At 44.9% G+C, this 21,879-nt stretch overlaps 1 protein-coding gene across 3 annotated transcripts in view; it reads left to right on the forward strand.

The window, feature by feature from the left end:
* The first annotated feature begins 948 nt into the window (after positions 1 to 948).
* Positions 949 to 21,879, forward strand: part of LOC144761156 (ubiquitin-related modifier 1) — a 77,653-nt gene continuing 56,722 nt past the window's right edge. Inside the window, exon 1 of one of the 3 annotated variants that reach the window (XM_078646648.1) lies at positions 949 to 1,279. In XM_078646648.1, coding sequence (XP_078502774.1) covers positions 1,245 to 1,279 — 35 coding nt within the window. In that variant the 5' untranslated portion in view covers positions 949 to 1,244. The other 2 variants (XM_078646649.1, XM_078646647.1) reach the window with 2 other exon arrangements.

Below are 21,879 nucleotides of genomic sequence, written 5' to 3' on the forward strand. Positions count from 1 at the left end.
TCTGACTGCAAGAGACCATCCCACGCTGACTGCAAGAGACCATCCCACGCTGACTGTCCAGATGGCTGGGGCCATCTGGACACATAAAGAAGATAAGTAACCTTTTACGCCAGGAGTAAGTCAAGTAAGCCAGTCTGAAAAGGACGGAGATTAGAGAGAAAGAAGCACGTCACTAGGTCCTCTTCTCCAATGGCTAGCCACCGTTTAGGAGGCCAGCCAATGGAGAAGACGAGAGGGGGTTAACCTTGCTAGTGGAAAATACTATATGTCATTAAATCTCGCCAGCTTGACTGCGCATGTGCGCAGTCTTTTGCAGGCCGAGACCTAAAACGGTAGCTAAGATGGTGGAAACCATATTGAATGTCCATTTAAATCTGTTTCATTCTTTAAAGTGTTAACATTGCAATGGTTTTAGTTAACTATGCAAAAATAAATAAACTTGAACAGTGTATCGCACCAGCCATGAGGGCATGCCTGTCGACCCACGACAACAGTGACCTGAAAGAATGACGTCAGGCAGCACTGGTGAACCGTCATTGTTTATCCGCTCGCCGTCCTCCTGTAGGCGGGGTCTGTTTCGGTCTCTTTCCGGAGGCGGTTGGGCTTGTCGCAGGTGCTGCCGCACTGGCACCTCCTTGACTAGAGTGCGCTTGCGCCCTCATTGTTTATCCGCTGGCCATCTTACGTAGGCGTGGCCTGTTTCCGCACCTTCTCTGTGGCGCGTGGGGCACTCCAGTAGCGGCTCCCGAGAGCTGCAGCACTGTTGACTAGGGGGCGGCCTCTCTTTTTTTTTTTACGAGCTCAGCGATCGTTAGTGGGCGGTTCCTGTTGCGGACACTTTTCCGGAGGCGGTTCAGCGTGTACCAAGAGCTGCTCCTGCTGTAGCACTGTGGCCTTCACGAGCCCTCCTTTTTTTATCCGCTCGCCGGTCTTTAGTGGGCGGTTCCTGTTTCAGTCTCTTTGCTGACAGGAGGTGGGCGTGTTTCAGGACTGTGCGGCCCCGCATATTTGTATCCGCTCCTCTGTCTTTAGTGGGCGATTCCTGTTTCGGCCTCCTTGCGGAGGGCGGTCGGGCTTGTACCAGGAGCTGCTCCCTAGAGCTGCAGCACTGTGGCCTGGTTGACGAGAGGGCGGGACCCTCTATTTTTATCCGCTCACCTGTCTTTAGTGGGCGGGTCCTGTTTCGGTCTCTTTGCTGACAGAAGTTGGGCGTGTTCCGGCCGCGTGCTTCCGGTGTGCACAGGATGGCGGCCCCGGTGTCCCTGCTGCTGGAGTTCGGGTGAGAGCAGGAGCCGCGCGCGGAGGTTCCGGGGGTCTGTGGACCCCAGAGGGCGGGGCCTGCTGCCCAGGCTCTTTACACTTTATAAACACACTCCCCTACTTTTATGGAAAGCTCATTGCTGCAGGGTCAGGCAGGGAGCCTCCTGGGCTGGTTGAATTTATTGATGCGTTTTTATACGGCGCAGACTCTACCCAAAGGCCTCAGGGCGCTTCACAGTAGAACCAAGACCGTTACCTGAGGAGATTCACATCCTTGCACGTTACAGACTCCAACGAGATCGCCTCTTATTCTGTTGCTTTGCACGGGATGGAGCGCACGGGGTATCGATTGTCGGGGGCACGTCGACGTTTCGACCCAGAAGCGTACGTGAGTACGAAGGCGTCACGGTGGGTCTTCTTCAGGACAAACGGGAGGGCAGCCAGCGGCAGTGTCCGTAGTGCCACTTGATTGTGGGCGTAATCCACCATCCGGTTGGCTTCCACCTTGAGCTACGGGACTAGTTCCCGTAATTGCTCCTAAATAATCCAACCGGACAGTACTACTACTACGAACCATGTCCACTGGCTGCCCTCCCATTTGACCTGAAGAAGACCCGCTGTGACTCCTTCTTAGAGATTCATATGTCTAGGAACGCATGTCCTTTCATCTCATCATTTTATACACTTGTATAGCACTGTGTATATATTGTCTTCACTTAAAACTCTTTGTCACTTTATTTCACCTATTCACATACGTCACTCGTCTCCATATACATATATGAATGCTTTCCTGTGACAACATATTATTTTGTGACAAAAAAACAAAAACCAGAAAGAAACTACAATATATTAATTTGGATTAATTCAATTGATGTGCGTTTCCTTCTCTTTTTATTTGTATACATTTATTGATGGAAATGTAAAGCAATTGTGCACCCGACAGAACCAATTGTAGTATATTTTTTAGAGTGCACTTAAAGTAAGAATAAACCTTGTGTGTCGAATGCTCGCAAAAATAGGATGTACAGTGACTGTGTAGATGAGGAGATGCTTACCAATGTAAAAAAAACTTCTGTACAAGACACATATGAGATACTCACATAAGATACGTATATTGAGATATGGAGAATGAGGTGTGTGAGCAAAGCTCAGATATGAGGTATTAGTGATGAACACCAGAAACAGTATGTGTGTGTGAAACTTATAAATGAATACAGTGGGTGGAAGGTCACAAATGAGTAGTGCCTGGGATGCACTAAACCATAAAAGCTTTTTTATATGGGAGGTTCACAAAAACAGCATGTTATATAAAATGCTCAAAACCATTAGTTATGCCTCTTGCTAGGATTTTTGATTAAAATATTGAGCATTTAATTGAAAAAATGATTGAAGGTGTGGAGGCCTTGCTCAAGACTATTATGATGACTTATTTACAAGTGACATTTGGACAATAGCATATTAACAGTGAAGTAATCTTTGGGGAATTGTTATTGCAACCAACAAAAGAAGTGACCTGGTTTGGTAGTTCTGGTATGGACACTACTTTCTCGAAGCATATGTATGGTTGGTGTATTTGAATTTATGTTAGGAAGCTCAGAGGAAAAACACACACTTTGTGTGATAATATAGGCAATATTGGGACGTGAGGGTGAGGATTATTGGTGCCCTGGCCTCTTTGAGGACAACATTTGCCCAAAGATTACAGAATTTAGAGATGCATGTTATTATTGTTTGGAGAAGCCTGAGTGAAGATGCCCTTGATGTGGTACAATGGAAAACATTGAGCCGTGGAGGGGTTACTGATTCACTCTGCCTTTGTGAAACTCTATTTCCAATATTTTATGTAATAGTGCATTATAGATACAACCAATTACCTTCTCATTTGTAGCTGCAGTATTTTATGCTCTCATATATTTAATCACCGCTTTGTACAACTGTGTGTGTTGCACTTAGGCTGGTGGTTTGTGTTTTGTGCGTTGAATAATGTATATTGAGTTTATTATGAGTAAATATCACATACATATAAACTGGCAACTTTTAGGAAGTGTGAGAGAATTGTATTTGCCTTTTGACAAGGTTTACAGTAGAGAAAATAGTTTTGTAGGTGGAGCTGGGATAAAAAGACATTGATAACAGGTCTTAGGCCATGCTCCAGGGAAGAAAACAAAAACATAGAGACAAAGTGAAGCCAGCATGCGTAGAGATGCGCTCACCAATGAAAAGGAAGTAAGAGTGACAGTGAAGCCAACCAATGCTAAGTAAGGTTGACTAAAAGGCACTTTCTATGTCCCTCTTAGTAGCCACTTTGAGTTTAGCAGTGTATGACGCTAAGTTAGCGTTATTAGCGCCGGGACGCCCCTTTGCTGGTGCAGCTGTGCCCTTTACAAAACTACATAACATAACATGTCCAGGGCCACACTACGTCGAGTGGAGGGGGAGCCATAATTAGAATAAAAAGATTCACCCTTACACTGGCTGTAGTGAAGACCTAATCTTCTCCTCCAATTAAACACAGCATTATTCAGGCCCAAATAGCAACAAGTAAGGGAAACTCGCAGAAGTGTCAACGGAAACGACTAAAATATGAGGAGCTGTCACACAACACAACGTGTTGTTTTTATTCAAACATATCACATATAAATTGTGCAGATGACTGAATGCTGGTGAAAAATGGGTAGTATTGCCTACACAAAGACAAGCATTTTCAATGCAATAGGTCTCACATTTTGCAAGAGTTTAAGCTATTGGCATTGTAAATGACAATGCCTTTTATTTATCGGTTTTGACATTTAACACATACGTAAAAGGCATTAGGCTCGACCTAAAAAGTAACCAGCAAATACTTCAGGGCAAACACTGTGACGAGAGTGAGTCCGTGTCGGCCCCCAAAGAAATATCAGCAAATTGTAGGATAGACCTAATGGCTTTGCCAGTGTTCGTTTTAAGCTGAAACACTGCAGCCACCATAACTTTAGTATATTAAAGCAGTACAATACATTGTTTTTTCTTGAATTCAGATTGATTTACTCTTGCAGAAATAAATTTCACAGTGTGTGTAAATAATTTTTTTTTTTAATTAGAAGTGACATGCGTAGAAATATACTTTTTTTTACAGACGACACCTGAGCCCAAACCCCCTCAAATATGGAGCTATTTTTGTGTTTTTAGGTACTACTTTCAACATGCCCTCCCCACCTTGCGAAGCTCAGAAAATGGCGTCAGCCAAGAAAATGGAGTCTATCATGCAAACGCTGTTCTATGCGTAAAGGAGCAGAATTAGTAATCTGAGATACTGTTCAAGCCATTAGCAAGCACTGCCTTAAAGCAAGATAAAGTGGAAAAGCAAAAGTGACATAAAAGCAAGTCAAAGTCGATAATAAATCCTACTGCTTACTAGGCAGGCATATGTAACACTGTTCTATATTATATAAAAATACACAAACTAAGCCTCAAATGGTGGTGGTTGATGGTCATCACGGTACACTTGACCATATGAGTGGCACATTCAGTACAGTGGGCCAGGTTCTGAGGGCATTGTGTAAATAAAGGAGATGGGGGCACAATTGCCCTACCACCTGGGTCTCATGCTCTGGGTACCACCACCTCCTTGGGAGTTCTTTACTAATTAATGTGGAGAAGGCCCATATGGCATCCCCCGCAGCCCCGGGGACCCCCTCCCTCCGGGGCTTTTTAAGTTTTAGTAAGGGGGAGTCCTCTCAGACCCCAAGCCCCAGGGGCTGCCACCTCCCCAGAGCTTTAATTATGAAAAAAACAAGGGGGACACGCAGACCCGGGGACCACAACCTCCACGGGGCAACTGATAAAAAAAAATAGGGAGGAAGCGATAATGGCCCAAGGGACTGCTACCCCCAAGGTCAGCTCCTGCAGTGTCCCAGGGTGCCCAACCCTGAGACATTGCAGTTCGCTATGACTTGGCGGGAACTTCACTGCTCTCGCCAAGTCCTAGCAAGCGCTGCTCTGCTTTCAGCGAGAGCATTAAAAATACTCTTGCTTGCAGAATTGCTTTTGAATAGAGGTAACTGCATGTTAGCCGCTTCCTCTGTCCAAAAGCGAAACTGGCTTCCGCAGGAGGTAGGGAGCCGCAGGGGCCTTCACGCTCCCCATGCGGTCCCACTGGTGAGTGGGTGCTCTGGAGGCACCCACTTTAAATGGCAAGGCCCTTGGTTCCCGTGGCCCAATTCGGCCCGGGGAGGGGGTCTGTGCGGCCCTCATCCCCAACTATTAATGTTATTATTTTTTTTAAAGTCCTGGCCCAGGGAGATTGGGTCCCCAAGACCAGAATTAGTCCAGAGAAGGGGGCTGTGTCGCCCACCTCGCTTGCTTTAAACAAAAACAGATCAAGAAGTGGCCAGGCCCTGGAGGATGGGGTCCCCTGGGGCCCAATTCAGCCCGGGGGGGGGCGCACTGCCCCTCCCCTCATTCAAAATAGCCTGGCCCTGGGGGATGGGGTCCCTGGGGCCAAAGTTGGCCCAGGGAAGGGAGGCCACGCAGCCCCCTCTTGTTATAAACCCCCAAACAATAAACGGACCCTTGTCTCCAGAGTGTCCCTGGCGGCCAACATTCCCTCCTGTTACATCCAATAAGTCCCACACAGCGGGATTGGTGAGAGGTCTTTGGAGGCCACCCCCCCCTTTTGTTCCCCACTTTGCAAGTGTGCCTCCAGATGTCTCCTTGGATGCTGAGGGTCCTCGGAGGCCAGGAACCCCTTCTGTTACCTCCAGTAAGTCCCAGACAGCGGGATTGCTGAGAGCAGGTCGGAGACCGCCCCCTTTCTCCACCACACTGCAAACACAACAGTTAAAAAAACATAGAAATCCACTGAAAAAAACAAAGGTTACAGGGACGTTATAGTTGGGCTTAGGTTTCACTCGTACAAAACTACTGAAATTCAGCAGTTCTCATTAGCTGACCTAATTATAAATCGCGCCCCTGCAATGCACTGCTTATGACCTCACATATTACATCACTCATGATATGGTCAGTGACAACACTGATGACTTCATCCACAAAATCACTGACACAACCACTCACATCCTCATAGAACCTTTCATACACCCACTCCACTATTCACAAACCCATACCAGTACTTGCACATCCACTCACTGATTCATAGGTCTACACACACATCCACTCACTCACCCATACAGCCATTCATACAACCACTCGCTCACTAATACAGCCACTGACATATCCACTAATACAGCCACTCACACACTGAGTCAGTCACTGTTGAAAAGTGGGGTTTTAGTAGTGGCAAATATGCATCTACTGCTTGCAATAAGGCCACTAACGCACACTAGGGCTCGGCATAGTTCTCAGAAAATTATTCCCATACTCAACCCTTGGTAGCTTGGCTGCGAGCAGGCAGGCTTAACTTGAGAGACCGGTATGTAAAGCATTTAAAAACATCCATTCAGTAAATCATTACGACACAACTCACAATAAAAATCCAACACCAATTTTATTCAAATGGGAAACATTTTTATTTTTCAAAAGAAACCAACACGAAAATAATCCACTGTAGGGAACCAGAGATATGAATTTTTAAAGATTAAGCACTTTCTAGTGCTTAGAAACCAATAGTGCCACTTCTGGACAGTTGGCCACCTCTGACCGGGACAAAGTCAAAGTTTGAGGCCGACCGCGATGGAGCCCTGGTCGGATATACTAAGCGGGAGGTCCCGATCAAGATTTTACCTTCACACTTTGAAACCTTTCTGTAGGATTTCCCACTAGACTTCATGCAGCCTCCTCCAGTAGGCCGGATTCGGGGAGGGATCGCCGGATTGCCTCTCAGTGAGGGTTGGGTCACCCTATGAAGCTTTTTTCAAAAGTTCACCAAACTTCTGAAACTTTATCCTGAAGTTCCTTTTGAGGGTCCAAAGTGTCTAAAACACAATCCAAGAGTCTGGAATCTCCAAGATGGTCCTTGAAAGGTTGGGACCACAATTCCCACAATGCACCTGGACACCACCCTTAAAGGTCCACTGGATACACTCCAGGCAGGCGACTCTTGGTGGAGTTGATGCAAGTGAGCTTTGTTAACCTGTAGCTTGCAAGGAGCCCACTCTTTATTCCTCTCGAAACAAGGTACATCCTAAGGGCTGCATTTCCAGATAATGCAGCAGGCGCAGTCAGTCAGAATGCATGACCTGATGGGGCAAATCAAATTTCCAGCTTGGCAATCCTTCTTCTCTGTTTCAAGCAGCAGAGCTGAGAGGCACTGCCCCTCTAAGATACTTATTCAGTCTTCTCTGGGGTCCCACAGGAGGGTACTCTTGTCCAATGAGGTGCAGGGCAGCACCCCCAGAGCATGACCATTTTCTCCAAAGTGTGGCACAATGGGCTCTCAGAAAGCACTATTTCTCAAAAATTCAATATGGCTGAAGTCCCAGCACGGAGGCAAGAGCTGGCAAACCAACCTCCAGGATGTCTCATCTCCATATATTATCCCTCCCCCTGGCATCAGCACAGTCCTCCCTTAAACCTGCCATTTGGCTGAGTTCAGAGGGTAGGGGTGTACATGAAAATGTATTGTTCTGCCTATACCCTCCTTACTTTAAAGATCATTGTTTATGACCCTTCCCCTTTGCTTTGGCATTCCTATGCAGCAGAACCCCTTCCTCCCAGAATGGTTCTTCACCCCAGGTATGTGTCCAGTGGGGCGCACTACGTTGTTTAATTCAAAGTTGTTGCCGTTGGTTATGCAAGTGGTGGTGGTGCAATCAGGTAATCCTTCTGAGTATGAGGATAGAATCAGAATTTGAATTGGTGCTGGCATCTGTCTCAGAGTTGCATGCTTTCATATATGTAGCCGCCTGTACGAAAGAAAGTGATCACAGTATTTTGGTTACGCTAGATGCTCTAAGAGATTCTCAGTTTACGGACCTTTTGTGTATTTTATTTATCAGGTCTACAGTTTGTTTACTATGACCATTATCCAAACCTCCTTATGCGTTTCACGTCCGGGACACGCGATAGCTTCCAGTGCACACCGCTCCTTTTAAGGTCTCGCACCTGCGACGCAGGACGAAGCCCTGTCGCAGCGAGAGACCTATTGTCGGCGGCTCTGCTTACAAGGAGACGAGATGGGCACGCGCAGCATGCCTGAATCGGATCAGGTCGCGCACGCGTTCACCATCTCCTGCCTCCCTTGAAAGCCTCCAACACACACAGCCACACCCCCCCTGCTTTCGCACACGCTTGCACGCACACACAGAGACACCCCCCGCCGCGCACACACACACAAGCCCACAGAGACATACCCCGCCGCCGCCACCCCCAGTACAAGTAAGCCCCACTCACCGCATCGACGCCACTCCGGACTTCTTCAGCCTCCGCGGGGCTCTCCCTCGGGCATGGGAACCCCACGTCACCACTGCTCCTCTGGGCCAGCCACTCCTTGGGCATGGGCTTCCCGCAGAAGACGGAAGTCCCGCCCCATGACAGGTTTCGTTTTCGGCAGTGCACGCGCACGTCTTTTGTTAAGAGTTAACGAGCAGGTAATCACTGGCTGTATGTCCTGTTGCCGGGGAGTATTCTAGTTTTTTGTTTCTATCCCTCTCTTTTGTTCTCTTCCTGTGATCCTTCTTTCATAACATGAACAGTATTTTACTCTGAGTAGTAATATGCACACCGTCCTATGAGGATATTTTTGGCGCTTGAGGATAAGTCGGGTCTAAGTCGAAGGGAGAGTAGCTTTTTTTTGCGGGTGAGGTTGATATTCGTTTTTGTGCCAACATTTCGTGGGATTGTTTTCAGTGTTGTGTCACAATCACAAGTCGTATGCAAAGGTGTTACAAGAAGATGCTAATTGAAAGCTCCTCTGTCAACGCTTTTCGCTGACATCTCCGCACTCATGCTGGTTTATTTACACTTTAAAGGAATCGCTCCCCCGCCCCCTCCGCGCAATGCCAGAGCTTGTTTTAATGGCTCCTTTGCTCTCACTCCCCCTCCCTTCTCCTCTGCTTCAATCAGGCGCCTTTGTTTGTACTCACTTCACCCCCCTTCTCATCACCAGACTGCCTAGCAGTCACAGATGACAGAAATCGGCCGTGGTCGAGGTTACATGCCCTTCCACATTTATATGGTCTGCCACTCTTTTCTTGTTAACTCTTGTGCTCCACGTTGCTCCCTCTAGCCAGTTTGTTTTTCTCTGCCCTGCAACCGCCCTGCATGTTGCTGCCCCACCGCCGCGGCCAGGGCGACTGACGCTGGAATCTGGGGACCACGGTTCGATCCCCGGCTCCGGCGGCAGGTTAGCCCAGCACCATGTGACTCTGGGCAATAGCTCGCTTAATCTTCCCGACGGCCCCCCAGCGCCTAGAGACCCTTACGGGTGATTGTGCGCTTTACAAATGTGGACTTTACTTTACCCCTGTGTTGCTTCCACCCCGCTAGCACCCCTGTGTTCCTTCCACCCCGCTGGCACCCCTGTGTTCCTTCCACCCCGCTGGCACCCCTGTGTTCCTTCCACCCCGCTTGCGCCCCTGTTTTGTTTCCATTCAGTTTGCACCCCTGTGTTGCTTCCACCCCGCTTGCACCCGTGTTGCTTCCATCCCGCTTGTACCACATGTTTCTAATGTCAGTCGTGCCCCTGTGTTGCGTTCACCTTGCTCTTGTCCCTGTGTTGCTTTCATCCCACTCGTTCTCCTGTGTTACTTCCACGCTTCTCGTGCCTGTTTCACTTCTGCCCCACCTTTCCCCTATATTGCTTTCCTTACCTGCTCCCACATGTTGCTTCCCCACTCCCACGCCTCGTGTTGCTCCCTAACCCTCCTAAAAAGAAATGTGTTTGCAATTTTTTTCTTTTTATTTGCCGATCCAACTTGGATCACTAAATAAAAAGAAAAAAAAGCACTGTGTCAATTTGAGAGTGCATGCTTGATGCGTCGCAGGATTGTTAAAAATTATTCATCAATCATGATGCGCAGCTTCGTGGATGATGTACATCATCGCTAAAAATCGCTGGCAAAGCTAATAGGTCCTTAAGATGAAATTTATTTGGCTTTGCTAATGCTTGTTTTTCCTAGCCAGGGTAGAGGGGGTTCAGATCTGGAAAGAACAAAAGACGTGCCTCTTTGACGTTACTGTTTTCTGTGGTATCGCTTCTAGGATGATTCTGTCTCTCAATAATGCTTAACGAACCACTAACATCACAGTGCTTTCTGCTTTGGTGCATCTGTTTTCCAGCTGTCTCCCTAGTATTCTTCTCTTCTCTCTTCACGCTCCGTGTTGCTGTCTCTCATCCTTTTTCTTTGCCCCTGCCCCACTCCATGATGCACATGCCCGACTGTGATTCTCTCCAAGCGTTACTTTGTGGCCTGTGTGCTTCTTTCCCCACTTCCATCTAAGCTGTACATTTCTCTCTTCTACCTGTTTGCTTTTCTCCTCCTGTGCTTCTTGCTGCTCTTGCTGTCCCCAGTTTGCTTTCCTCTACCCCACAACCTATGCCCTCCATGTTGGTTCCCCCACCCATGCTCTGTGTTGCTTCCCCACCCTCACACACCCTCTCACCCCTCTCACCCTCACCCCCCTCACCCTCACCCCCCCTCACCCTCACCCCCCCACACCCTCATACCCCACACCCTCACTCACACCGCCACACCAGCATAGCATAACAAAACATAGCATAGCATAACAAAACACCGCATAGCACAGCATAACAAAAAAAAGCATAGGATATCATAGCATAACCAAACAAAGCATAGGATAGCAAAACAAAAAACATAGCATAACAAAACAAATTATAGCATAACAAAACACAACAAAACATAGCATAACAAAACAAAGCATAGCATAACATAACAAAGAATAGCATAATATAACAAAGCATAGCAAAACAAAACAAAGCATAGTATAACAAAACACAGTAAAACATAGCAGAACAAAACAGCATTACATAACAAAAAATAACATAACATAACATAAAACAAAACATAGCATAACAAAAAATAACATAACAAAACATAGCAAAACACAAAACAAAGCATACATAACAAAACAGCATAGCATAACAAAACACAACAAAACATAGCATACATACCAAAACATAGCATGGCAAAGCATAGCAAAACATAGCATAACAAAACACAACAAAGCATAGCATAGCATAACACAACATAGCATAACAAAGCATAACATAGCAAAACATAGCATAACAAAACATAGCATAGCAAAACAAAGCATACCATAATAAAACACAACAAAACAGAATAGCATAACAAAACAGCACAGCATAACAAAGCATAGCATAGCATAACAAAGCATAGGATAGCAAAGGACAGCAAAACATAGCATAGCATAATAAAACAAAACATAGCATAGCATAACAAAACAAAGCATAGGATAGCAAAACTAAACATAGCACAGCATAACAAAGCATAGGATAGCTAAACAAAACAGCATAGCATAACAAAACATAGCATAACAAAACACAACATCACATAGCATAACACAACATAGTATAGCATTACAAAACACAGCATAGCATAGCATAACAAATCAAAGCATAGGATAGCAAAACAAAACATAGCATAGTATACATCATCACACAGCAGCACCACGGCATCACTCAGGGGCACCACAACATCACTATGCGCTACCACAGTATCACTGAACGCCACAGCATCACTCGTTCGCCATCACATCACTCAGCGCCAACACAGCATCAGTCTGTGCAACCATTCAACAACACCTGGTTAAAATATGTTCTCTCCATGTTTCAAGCTTTATTACAAATGTAACAAAAAGATGTTAATATTTCACTTCTGTTCTTGGATTTTCGTCACAATAAAATACACTGAACATAATCTTCACAAAAGTTATTTACAAAACTTTAAGCTATTGCCGTTATAAATTACATTAACTATTTAAAGTATTAATTATTGATAAAAAATTAAAAACCATTGTTATTTGTAATATCAATACATGTAAGTCACGTAAATACAACACATATTGCACTACAAATGCTATAGGTGTCACATTTGCGAAAGTTATAACTATTGGCATTGTAAATGACATAGCTATTAATTTCGTTACTTTCAAAAACACATAAATAAAAAATTTGTCATTTACAATACCAATAGCTCAAACTTTCCTAATGCGAGACCTATTGCATTGCAAATGCTTGTTTAAATTGGCGCCATAGTACTTACTGTGTAACTCTTCACTCATACACCCTTGCGGCGTGGCACACTGCGATCACTTTCTTTCGTATTTGTACAGACGGCTTCATATTCACGTTGAGTGATATGCGTGCACCTTACACACTGGGAAACACGATCATTGGAACTTTCCAGGAGAATTAATGAGCTGTTAGCATGTTAGTCTTTGGTTCTCGCATGGTTTTTGATCACACCAGTGAACATATTGGAACATTATAAATAAGTTGGTTAACATCAACATGCAGCATTAATAAATGTATAATTAAAAACAGATGCTACAAAGATACGTTGTGTTCTGAATCTTTAATTTCCTCCATGTTACAGTTCCCCTGAAGAAGGGCTAATCGCCCGAAATGCATTGGGCACACATACATGTTCAGATAACCAGAATTGATGTTATGATGTAATAACACATTTAATGGATATGATTAATCAAGCAAGATAGAAAACTAAATAATGATATAATAAAGATTTCCTGAATACATCAATGAAGTGTGTTTACGTGGGATACATTGATATAGAGTGCGTGAAGGCATGCACCTCAGACAGAGGCCAGCACCAATTCAAATTCTTCATCCCAGGTGCCATTTATCACTTCATCAAAGCTGCCTGGCTAATCCACGTAACTTTGACCAATCAGGACAGATCATTGGAAGAATTTTGGCGTACAGACGAGAAAGTCTTATAACTTGTTGCCTGTACATTTTAGGATAAATTCAACAATAGCACATTGTTGGATTTATCAATACCATTCTACTAAGTCCTTGAATTATATTTTCAGTGTTTACTGGCGGGAGTTATTAATTAATATCTTCTTGCCATGTTAACATACGGGCTTGGGTTCTGCGATGGGGAAAATGAACTGGGCAATTTCTCCAACACCAGGGCTTATAAAACATCTTTTATAAGGACTCTGCAGGCCCCACGACCCCAGGGTTACCTAGGGGGGACTTTAGGGGCTCTCAATATGTACAAATATTACAGATCCTCAGTACACAGTGCTCCTAGCACAAAAGTCGACTTTGGGAAGCACTTTACTACAATGAGGGGAGTAAAATGTACAATTTCACTACCCCAGGGCATATAAAACCTATTTTATAAAGATCCTCCTTATAAGTACCTGACTCCCCACCCCTGGGATACCCAGGGGAGACCCTGGGGGTACCTAATATGGCAAAAGATTGTAGTTTATAAATTTGGTTTGGGCACAATTTACAGTTAAAAGCAACACTTCAACACACTGCTGCTTTTAAACGTACCTCATGCTCTCAGCAGTGCACACATGCAAGTGCAAAAAGGCTGCGGGCCTCTAAACTGCCATGCTCTACTATATACTAGGGACTTTAAGATAGTTTTAATCCCACTGCTCTATTATGTTCTATGGACTTATAAGGGAGGTCAGGCCAATCATAAGGGTACTCTAACCCATAGTGAACCCTGGTGTATGTAGATGTTTTCACTGTATTCTAAGTGTGTTTAAAGCCACTGCAACACTCACTCATACAGCCACAAGCACACACCCATACAGCCACTGACACAAGCACACACTCATCCATCCAGCCACTCACATTCACTCTCTCACTCATACAGACACTCATATTACACATCACCCACCTATACTGCCATTCACATGTATTCACCCATATACCACTGACACATCCACTTACTCACACAACTATACATTCATACACTCACACACACACACTCACTAATCCATACAGCCACTGACTCTCACACTCATCCATACAGGCAGTCACACACCCACTCATACACGCAGTCAGACAACCATACAGTTAGTAAGACAACAATCACTCGCCCATATAGCCACTCATGTACCCACTCACACACCCATACAGTCACTTAGACACCAACTGACAGACTGATACATACATTCACACAACCAGTCACTCACCCATACATTCACTGAGACACCTAATCACTCACTTATACAGTGATCTCACACCCACCGAATCCTCCATACAGGCACTCTTACACCCACTGATTCACCAATACACCTTGGTGTGTGTATATATATGTGTATATATATATATATATATATATTTCCAAAGTTTCCCCGAGCTTTAAAGACGCACTCCATGAGTGATTGTTCACAGAACCTTTATTAAGAGGCAGCGGTTTTGTGGGCCCCAATTGATTCAAGTCCCAACGCGTTTCAGCGCACACCTGCGCCTTCGTCATGGGGTAAGGCCATTTGGAACACCAGAGATGGATTTCAATTTAATTTCCCTGTATGAGCATGTGATCTCCAGTGAACAGCATGCTCGGCGGTGCATCTTCCACGGCCGGAGCTGCCGTGTTTAAACATTTCCAAAGTTTCCCCGAGCTTTAATATATATATATATATATATATATATATATATATATATCGGTGTCCGAAACGCGTCTCCAGACATGCACCTTATGGTCTAATAAATCAGTTTTCTATAACGGCAAACCAGCTCATTTCGTGTCCGTGATTCCGTCGTGTGCATGATTGCACTTGGATGTTGCCAGTTTATATATATATATTTTGCGCGTATGCCAGAGACACGCTCCAGAGGCCCCCGCATCCTGAAGTTGGCCTTGGCTCCACTGGCATCTGCTGCGGTGGACTCTTCACATTTCCAGGGTACTGGATCACCAAGGCACACCCCCGGGGCCAGGATGAGATGGGGCGGTGAGGGTGCTATTTCGGCTCCACGCCGGGCGAGATTGTATTTACGGTCTTGCCCCCGCCAAACGGATTTCTGTGTCACGGAGGTTGATGCGGTTGGGGGACCCAGGGGGACACTGACATTTCATCATATGCAAGGGATTAAGGCTGTATGACATTGAGAAAAGCCATTTTCCGCAATGATTAACGTTTAATCACCCGCTTTTCTCACCTGGATCCCTGTTGCATTCTGGGAATTGTGGTGCACAAGTACCGAGTGCACTGCGAATGGAGAGAAAGGACACTGTTCCCGAGGGCGGGGTGGACCTGAACCAATCAGTAAGGGGCTAATATTTAAACATGATGTTACCTGCAGCTGCCTGTGAGACTCTTGGCGCTGAAGAAGGCATATGAGATGCCGAAATGCATTCGCCTGTAAGGAGAGCAATTGATGGAATAAAGAGATCTCCCTGCCAACCCCCTCTGTGGCCTCTGCTCTTTTTCTGAAGGAGTTGCTTGCTATATATATATATATATATATATATATATATATATACACACTGAAACATTTTTTAAACACTCAATCACTGGATGATGTCATCAGCGATATCACTGACCGTGTCATGAGCGATGTAATATGTGAGGCCATAAGCAGTGCATTGCTGGGGTGGGAGTTCTAGTTAGCTTGTAGTGTAGTTCCTATATTCCCAATAGGCTCTGCGCATTGGAATAATATACCCTGCAGCTTAGACGTAGGACTTATGCCGACTAGGTCTCTGCCGAATATATTAGACTTAATTGTGAGTGCCAGCTAGCTCAGAGGTCACTAGGAACTTTCTCGAATAAAGAAGAAGGGATTAGTCTCTGACAACCATATAACATGACAACTTTGTTTCCCCAGCATGAAACGTATCTCTAGAGTCGCGGAAACAATAGACGGCTATTTCACTCAGTCAGAGGTGCATGCTTCGTTTCACCAGAGTTGCTTAGAAATAGAGAGACGGGCGTTTTCAATAAAAGTATTTATTGAACAGTCTTATTTCTTAAGCATAAGAAATGCACTGTTACAATTGAAATGCTAGTTAAGAAGTACAATGCATATAATACGAATAGTATTATAAAATAGTACTGTAAAAGCATGATATGGTTTCTAAGCCATAAACATAGAATACATAAAATGGATAAAATACATACAATAATAAGAGTGGCTAAAAGTACTCAACTGGTGCTTCTAACATACGCCTACCCCGGTGTACCTAACCTAAGCCTAGTACAAGGGAAGAAGTAAGTGAGGAGTAGTTTAAGTTTTAGTATTTCTCTGCCAAGAATCTGTTCAAGAATTCTCTAGGGATCTAATCAGCTCCGTACCTTGGTTTTAGAATGATAGAGGTCTTGTATCTCTCTCTCGGGACTCGATCTCCCAGCAACCCGCAAGGGTAGCCTGGAAACACCTGAGCTGGATTTCTCGGCAGGAGAAAAGACAGCGTCTTTTCAGTGCGTCAGTTGGAGGGTCGGCTTCCTTCGGCACTTGCAGCAGCAGGGCGTCGGGCAAGTAGTTAGTCAATCTGCTCCTGAACCACCGTGTGTTTGATTGAGCAAATGTAGGCATATTTATACCCCTGAAGGTGCCGAGTCTGACGTAGGATTGGACATAACATCGGCACTAGTGCCTCAATTCCTTGAAAACTCCCAGATTTCTTGGATAAATCAGTATTCAAGCAGGGAAAGGTTCCTGACTGCTGAAGGCTGGTTTTACCACGAAATAAATGTGGATTCTCGGAGTTTAGTGGAAGTAGCCATGCCATATTAGGGCTGCGTATGCTATAACTAAATAAAGCAATGATTCTTTATGCCTATATAAGGACTGGGTGAATTATACCTATATATGGGCATGAATCGGGAAAAATTACACTAGGGTCCTAGATTCCCACATTACAAGCTCATTTAACTATAACTGCTGAGTTTCACTGGTTTTGTATGAATGAAACCTGAGCCTAACTATAACGTCCCTGTAACCTTTTTTTTTTTGGTGAATATATATATATATATGTATGTGTATGTGTACGTGTGTGTGCTTTTTGTTTGAAACATATTTTATTTCACTCCTTGAAAGAAATGAGTGTTCATGTTTCAAAGAAGAAAACATAATCTTGGCCTTGAATGGTGCCGCCTCAGGAATCCTACAGTGACCTGTCCATATGTCCGGTGTCTGCGGAAGTTGATCGTCCAGACACTCTTTTCATTGCATTCTTCTGCTTCTATTGATAAGTTCATTGTAAGTTCAAAAGCTGGTGTCCCTCGAGGTTAAAAGCAAGAGTAGAGCTCTCGACACCGATAAAGAGTCACGTGTGAAGCATTCACATGTCACACACTGTAAACACAGGAATGTCACCAAACACATCTGGAAAACCTAGGCGCAGAATAGGAGAAACTCTGCCTCAATTACCTGGATGTGTGTTCAGAGTGTTGCATTGGACAAGTAATGATTCTTTGTTTATGGGGGGGGAATGCGGGCAATAAAAGAATGTTCCAATAAGACCAGCAGGTTCTCATGCCTGCTGCGGCCGAGATCAGACCCAAAAGAGACTTTAAATATCTGTATTCTCAGCTAGCTGCATCCACAGCAAGCAAGCATACTATGTGCACATTAAAGCAACATAGTTAAAGTCCACATTTGTAAAGCGCACAATCACCCGTTAGGGTCTCTAGGCGCTGGGGTGCCGTCGGGAAGATTAAGCGAGCTATTGCCCAGAGTCACATGGTGCTGGGCTAACCTGCCGCCGGAGCCGGGGATCGAACCGTGACCCCCAGATTCCAGCGTCAGTCGCCCTGGCCGCGGCGCCACACCTCTCAGTTACAGTCAGTACATGGTTTTAAATTTGTCACTCAAGACTAAAACACATTACTATGCCACGAATGGCGTCCGAGCGCCTCATATTTTGCATAGATTCAAAATACAATATTTACAGAGGAAAAAATATCCATTATTAGCAAGAGGGTACAGAGTGAGCTCACATAGTCAGTACATTAACTGATTAAATAAACTAAAAGGACGAGTGATGCATAATAGGTCTCTTCTTTAAAAAGCAGATCCTAGTGTTAGCTGTAATTATATTTAAAAAAAGGATAAAACTAATTATCTTAGAAACTTGCATCTTTGTAAAGCAGGGTCAAATTCAGGATAAACGTGGAATTCGTTTTCGAGTTACGTTGGAGTCTAGGAAGTAAAGACAGAGCATATTCCCTAGAATTCAGTCTCATGTTACTTCACTGATCCTCACATAAAACACATTACACGTCTGTTTTGCATTTGGCATTCGCAGTGACCTGCATCACAGCAGATCGAACTAAACCTTATGCCAGTTGGTGATGACCATGCTAGTTGTATTTATGTAAAAGAGGATTCCTAGGTCCTTCCTGGGGTAAAGCTCACCTCTAGTGTTTATTGCAAACTGCAGCTGTGGCTGTTGTGACAGCATCCGAGTTGGCTGACCTCGAAGTTGTTTAGCTGATTCTCTCGACTTGGGCTTATTATTGATAGACCTGTCGCCCTGTGGTGTAAACTCTTTCCTCTTCAGTCTGCATTACACCCACCACTGACACCCTTTAACTGCAGGGCCACCCTCCACCAGCAGGCTGTGGGACTTTAGTGTCTTGAAAGTTTTTATAACATTCTTTCATTCCGACAGCGTGTAGAGGGTCGCGGAGCCCTAATAGCATTGGGTAAAGCAAGCCGAGATGGCCAGCTCCTGGCACCCGGCTGATGCGGTTTCTTGACAATATGGAGGCTGGTACTGGCATGGTCAGATAGGTGAACCACATGTAGCTGTGGGTAATCCTGCAGAGCGGGACCTTCCCTCTTGCTCCAAGCTCTGTCAATGGAACCTAGCTTAACCCTCAAGGTCCTTCTGCTGAAACTTCGATAACATAGCCTAACACGTGTGGAAAAAAGGAACCAGACTCTCAATTGCTGTCTGGATATAACATTTTGGGACCATGAACCTGAATTTTGCAGGAACAAAATTCAAAACAAGTACAAAATATAGGAAGAAGATGTGAACATGTACAGTTAGAGCAAACGGTACCCTCCGGAGTAGCCGCGAAGCATCAATGTACCATCAAAGTAATTCAAATAAATAATTAAATGATAGACTAAATAAATCCAAATTAAAAAGAAGAGAATAATTGCAAGGGGCTGGAGCAAGGCGTGTTAGAGGTAAGAGCAACGCCACAGGTAACTTCATTACCAGTCTCCGAAACCCAGAGTCATCTGGGAGAAACGGAGGAGGTCATGGGACCTCAAAATATGTGACTTTTCCTATACTCACCTGGGGGGAACAGTTCTCGTGGGTTTAGTGTTGGCCATGAAATTATCCACCGACATTGGGTTTGCTTTCCAGGGACACGTAGAGATATATTGTCGGCACCCTGACAAACGAGATCCAATTCTTCCAAATTCTCGCTCTGGTCAATGTTTATTTTAGACCAGTTAGCGTTACAGCGGAGTCAAAAACCATGGAGGAGCTTTTCGTGTTTCTATCTAGGATTCCCCAGGGGACTACCTTTGTGCTAGGTGGTGACCTTAATTCCCACTTTGAGCCACTGGCAGATTTGCTGGATGGCCCAATTTTGGAAGAGGACAATTACTGGAAAATACCTCCGGTGGTGGGTCCCCCGCCCAAGTCATGGGCACTGCTGGCGCTGCAAACTCTTGCCCTGACTTTAACCCACTCAATAAGGGCATGTAAAGGCCGCGTAATCTCGGATACGCCCGCTAAGCATACCTACAATAAACCTGGCCAAGAGGCCCGCCTGGACTATATATTTGTTGAGGCCTGTGCGTGGCACAAGGTTATTGATTTTAAGGTGGAACCCAGGGGTGAAAGTGATCATAACCCTCTGATCCTTGATTTCCTCTCATCTGGTTGTCCCAAAGATAGTCCAGACAATCGGGCACTCCTTACTAGCAATAGACGAAGAATCAGATGGGACAAAGCGGTAACCCGCCCTGAGCTAGTGGCTGAAATATATGCTCAAGTAGTCACAGCACTAGAAGCTGCTGTTCCTTTGCCGGGACTGTTCTCAAATGGTTCACTTCCTTCCTACATAACCGGTCTCAGAAGTTCAAGATCAACAATGTGTTGTCCTCGCCTGTGCCAGTCGACCTAGGAGTTCCACAAGGATCCTCCCTTTCACCCACACTGTTCAACCTCATCATGGAACCACTTGCCTCCTTGCTCCAAGCATCCAATGTACACTTCCATATGTATGCCGATGACACTCAACTCTACCTAAAGGTACAATCCCCGGAGGATATCAAACTTCTGAACTACACTCTCATAAAGACCCAATCGTGGTTGGCCGACAATCACCTCAAACTGAATGCTCTGAAAACTGAGTTCCTTCTGATAGCACCCCCTGCGAAATCTACCACCATCCAACTTTGGCTCAACAACTTAACTGCACTCAATGTCCGGCCCACCATCGTGGACTCCGCGAAATCCTTAGGTGTCACACTGGACGCAAAGCTCAACATGCAACAGCACATTAGCAAAGCAACGAAAGGAGCTAATTTCCAAATCAACACATTGAGGAAACTTAAACCCTTCCTCCCAGCCAAAGACTTCCAAAATGCTGTACAAGCCCTCGTCATCCCCCGCATAGACTATGGAATTGTGACACTCAGTGGTCTCCCTCTAGCAACAACTGCACCCCTAAGAGCCTCCTTGAACGCTGCCGCGAGACTCATTACTGGATCAAGAAAACACTCACATATATCCCCTGACCTGAAATCCCTGAAATGGCTGCCCTTTGAAGCCAGAATACAACTGAAAATTGCTGTTATGACGCACTCGGCCGTACACCACAAGGCACCCAACTACCTCACACAAAAGGGGATTATATCAGGTGGCTCGAGATCCAATAGAAGTACAAAAAATCTACTCCTGAAACCCCGCAGATTCCGGAAGGAAAAAACGTACAAACGCTCCTTCTCAGGAATGGCACCGAGGATCTGGAATGCACTCCCTCCTGAAACCAGGCTTATCTCCTCCACGGCCCTCTTCAAGAAAGAGGTGAAAGCCATCCTTATGGCTAAGTACACCTGAACTTTATTGTTGTTGATCAGAGACTCCGCACCGCAATGGTATCTTTGGCTACCTGATTGTCTAATGTCAAATAATACCATATTCTTCCTGATTGCGATCCTTTTTATTCTTCTTGTTTGTCATAATTCTATTATGATCAGTCGATCCTATTATGCTACTCACTAACCACCTGTTATTAGACTATTCTCGTTAGTTCGCTGAAACTCGATGTCCCTACCCCTTATTCTTTGTAACTTTTAGATATTGTCATAAGCCATCCCTTTAGCCTAAGCTCTCCTGATTTCTATTGTAGTTGGATCAAAGACTCAGTATCGTCTTATATTATCGTTTACCTGACTGTTTGTTGATATTTTATCAGCACATGACTGCTATCTGATCATGATATTGAACTTATACTGCACCCAATATTATGTTGCGTCACCCTCCTGCTATCCTCACCCTTGTTTCTGTAAAGCGTTCTGATATCTGTAAAGATCTTGTGCGCGCTATATAAAACTCTGAATAAAATAAAAATAAATAAATAAACATACGTCCAAATGGTGTGCACTATCGCCCAAGAATTGCCCAGGGTGTAATGCAGACCTTGAAAATGATGTCCATGTTGTTTTTTTCTGTTGTTGTTTTTTTCCAGCCTATTTAAACCAGAGACGAAGATGGATCATCCCAATATGTA

The sequence above is a fragment of the Lissotriton helveticus genome, chromosome 5_2 (genome assembly GCF_964261635.1).
Source record: "Lissotriton helveticus chromosome 5_2, aLisHel1.1, whole genome shotgun sequence".
NCBI lineage: Eukaryota > Metazoa > Chordata > Amphibia > Caudata > Salamandridae > Lissotriton > Lissotriton helveticus.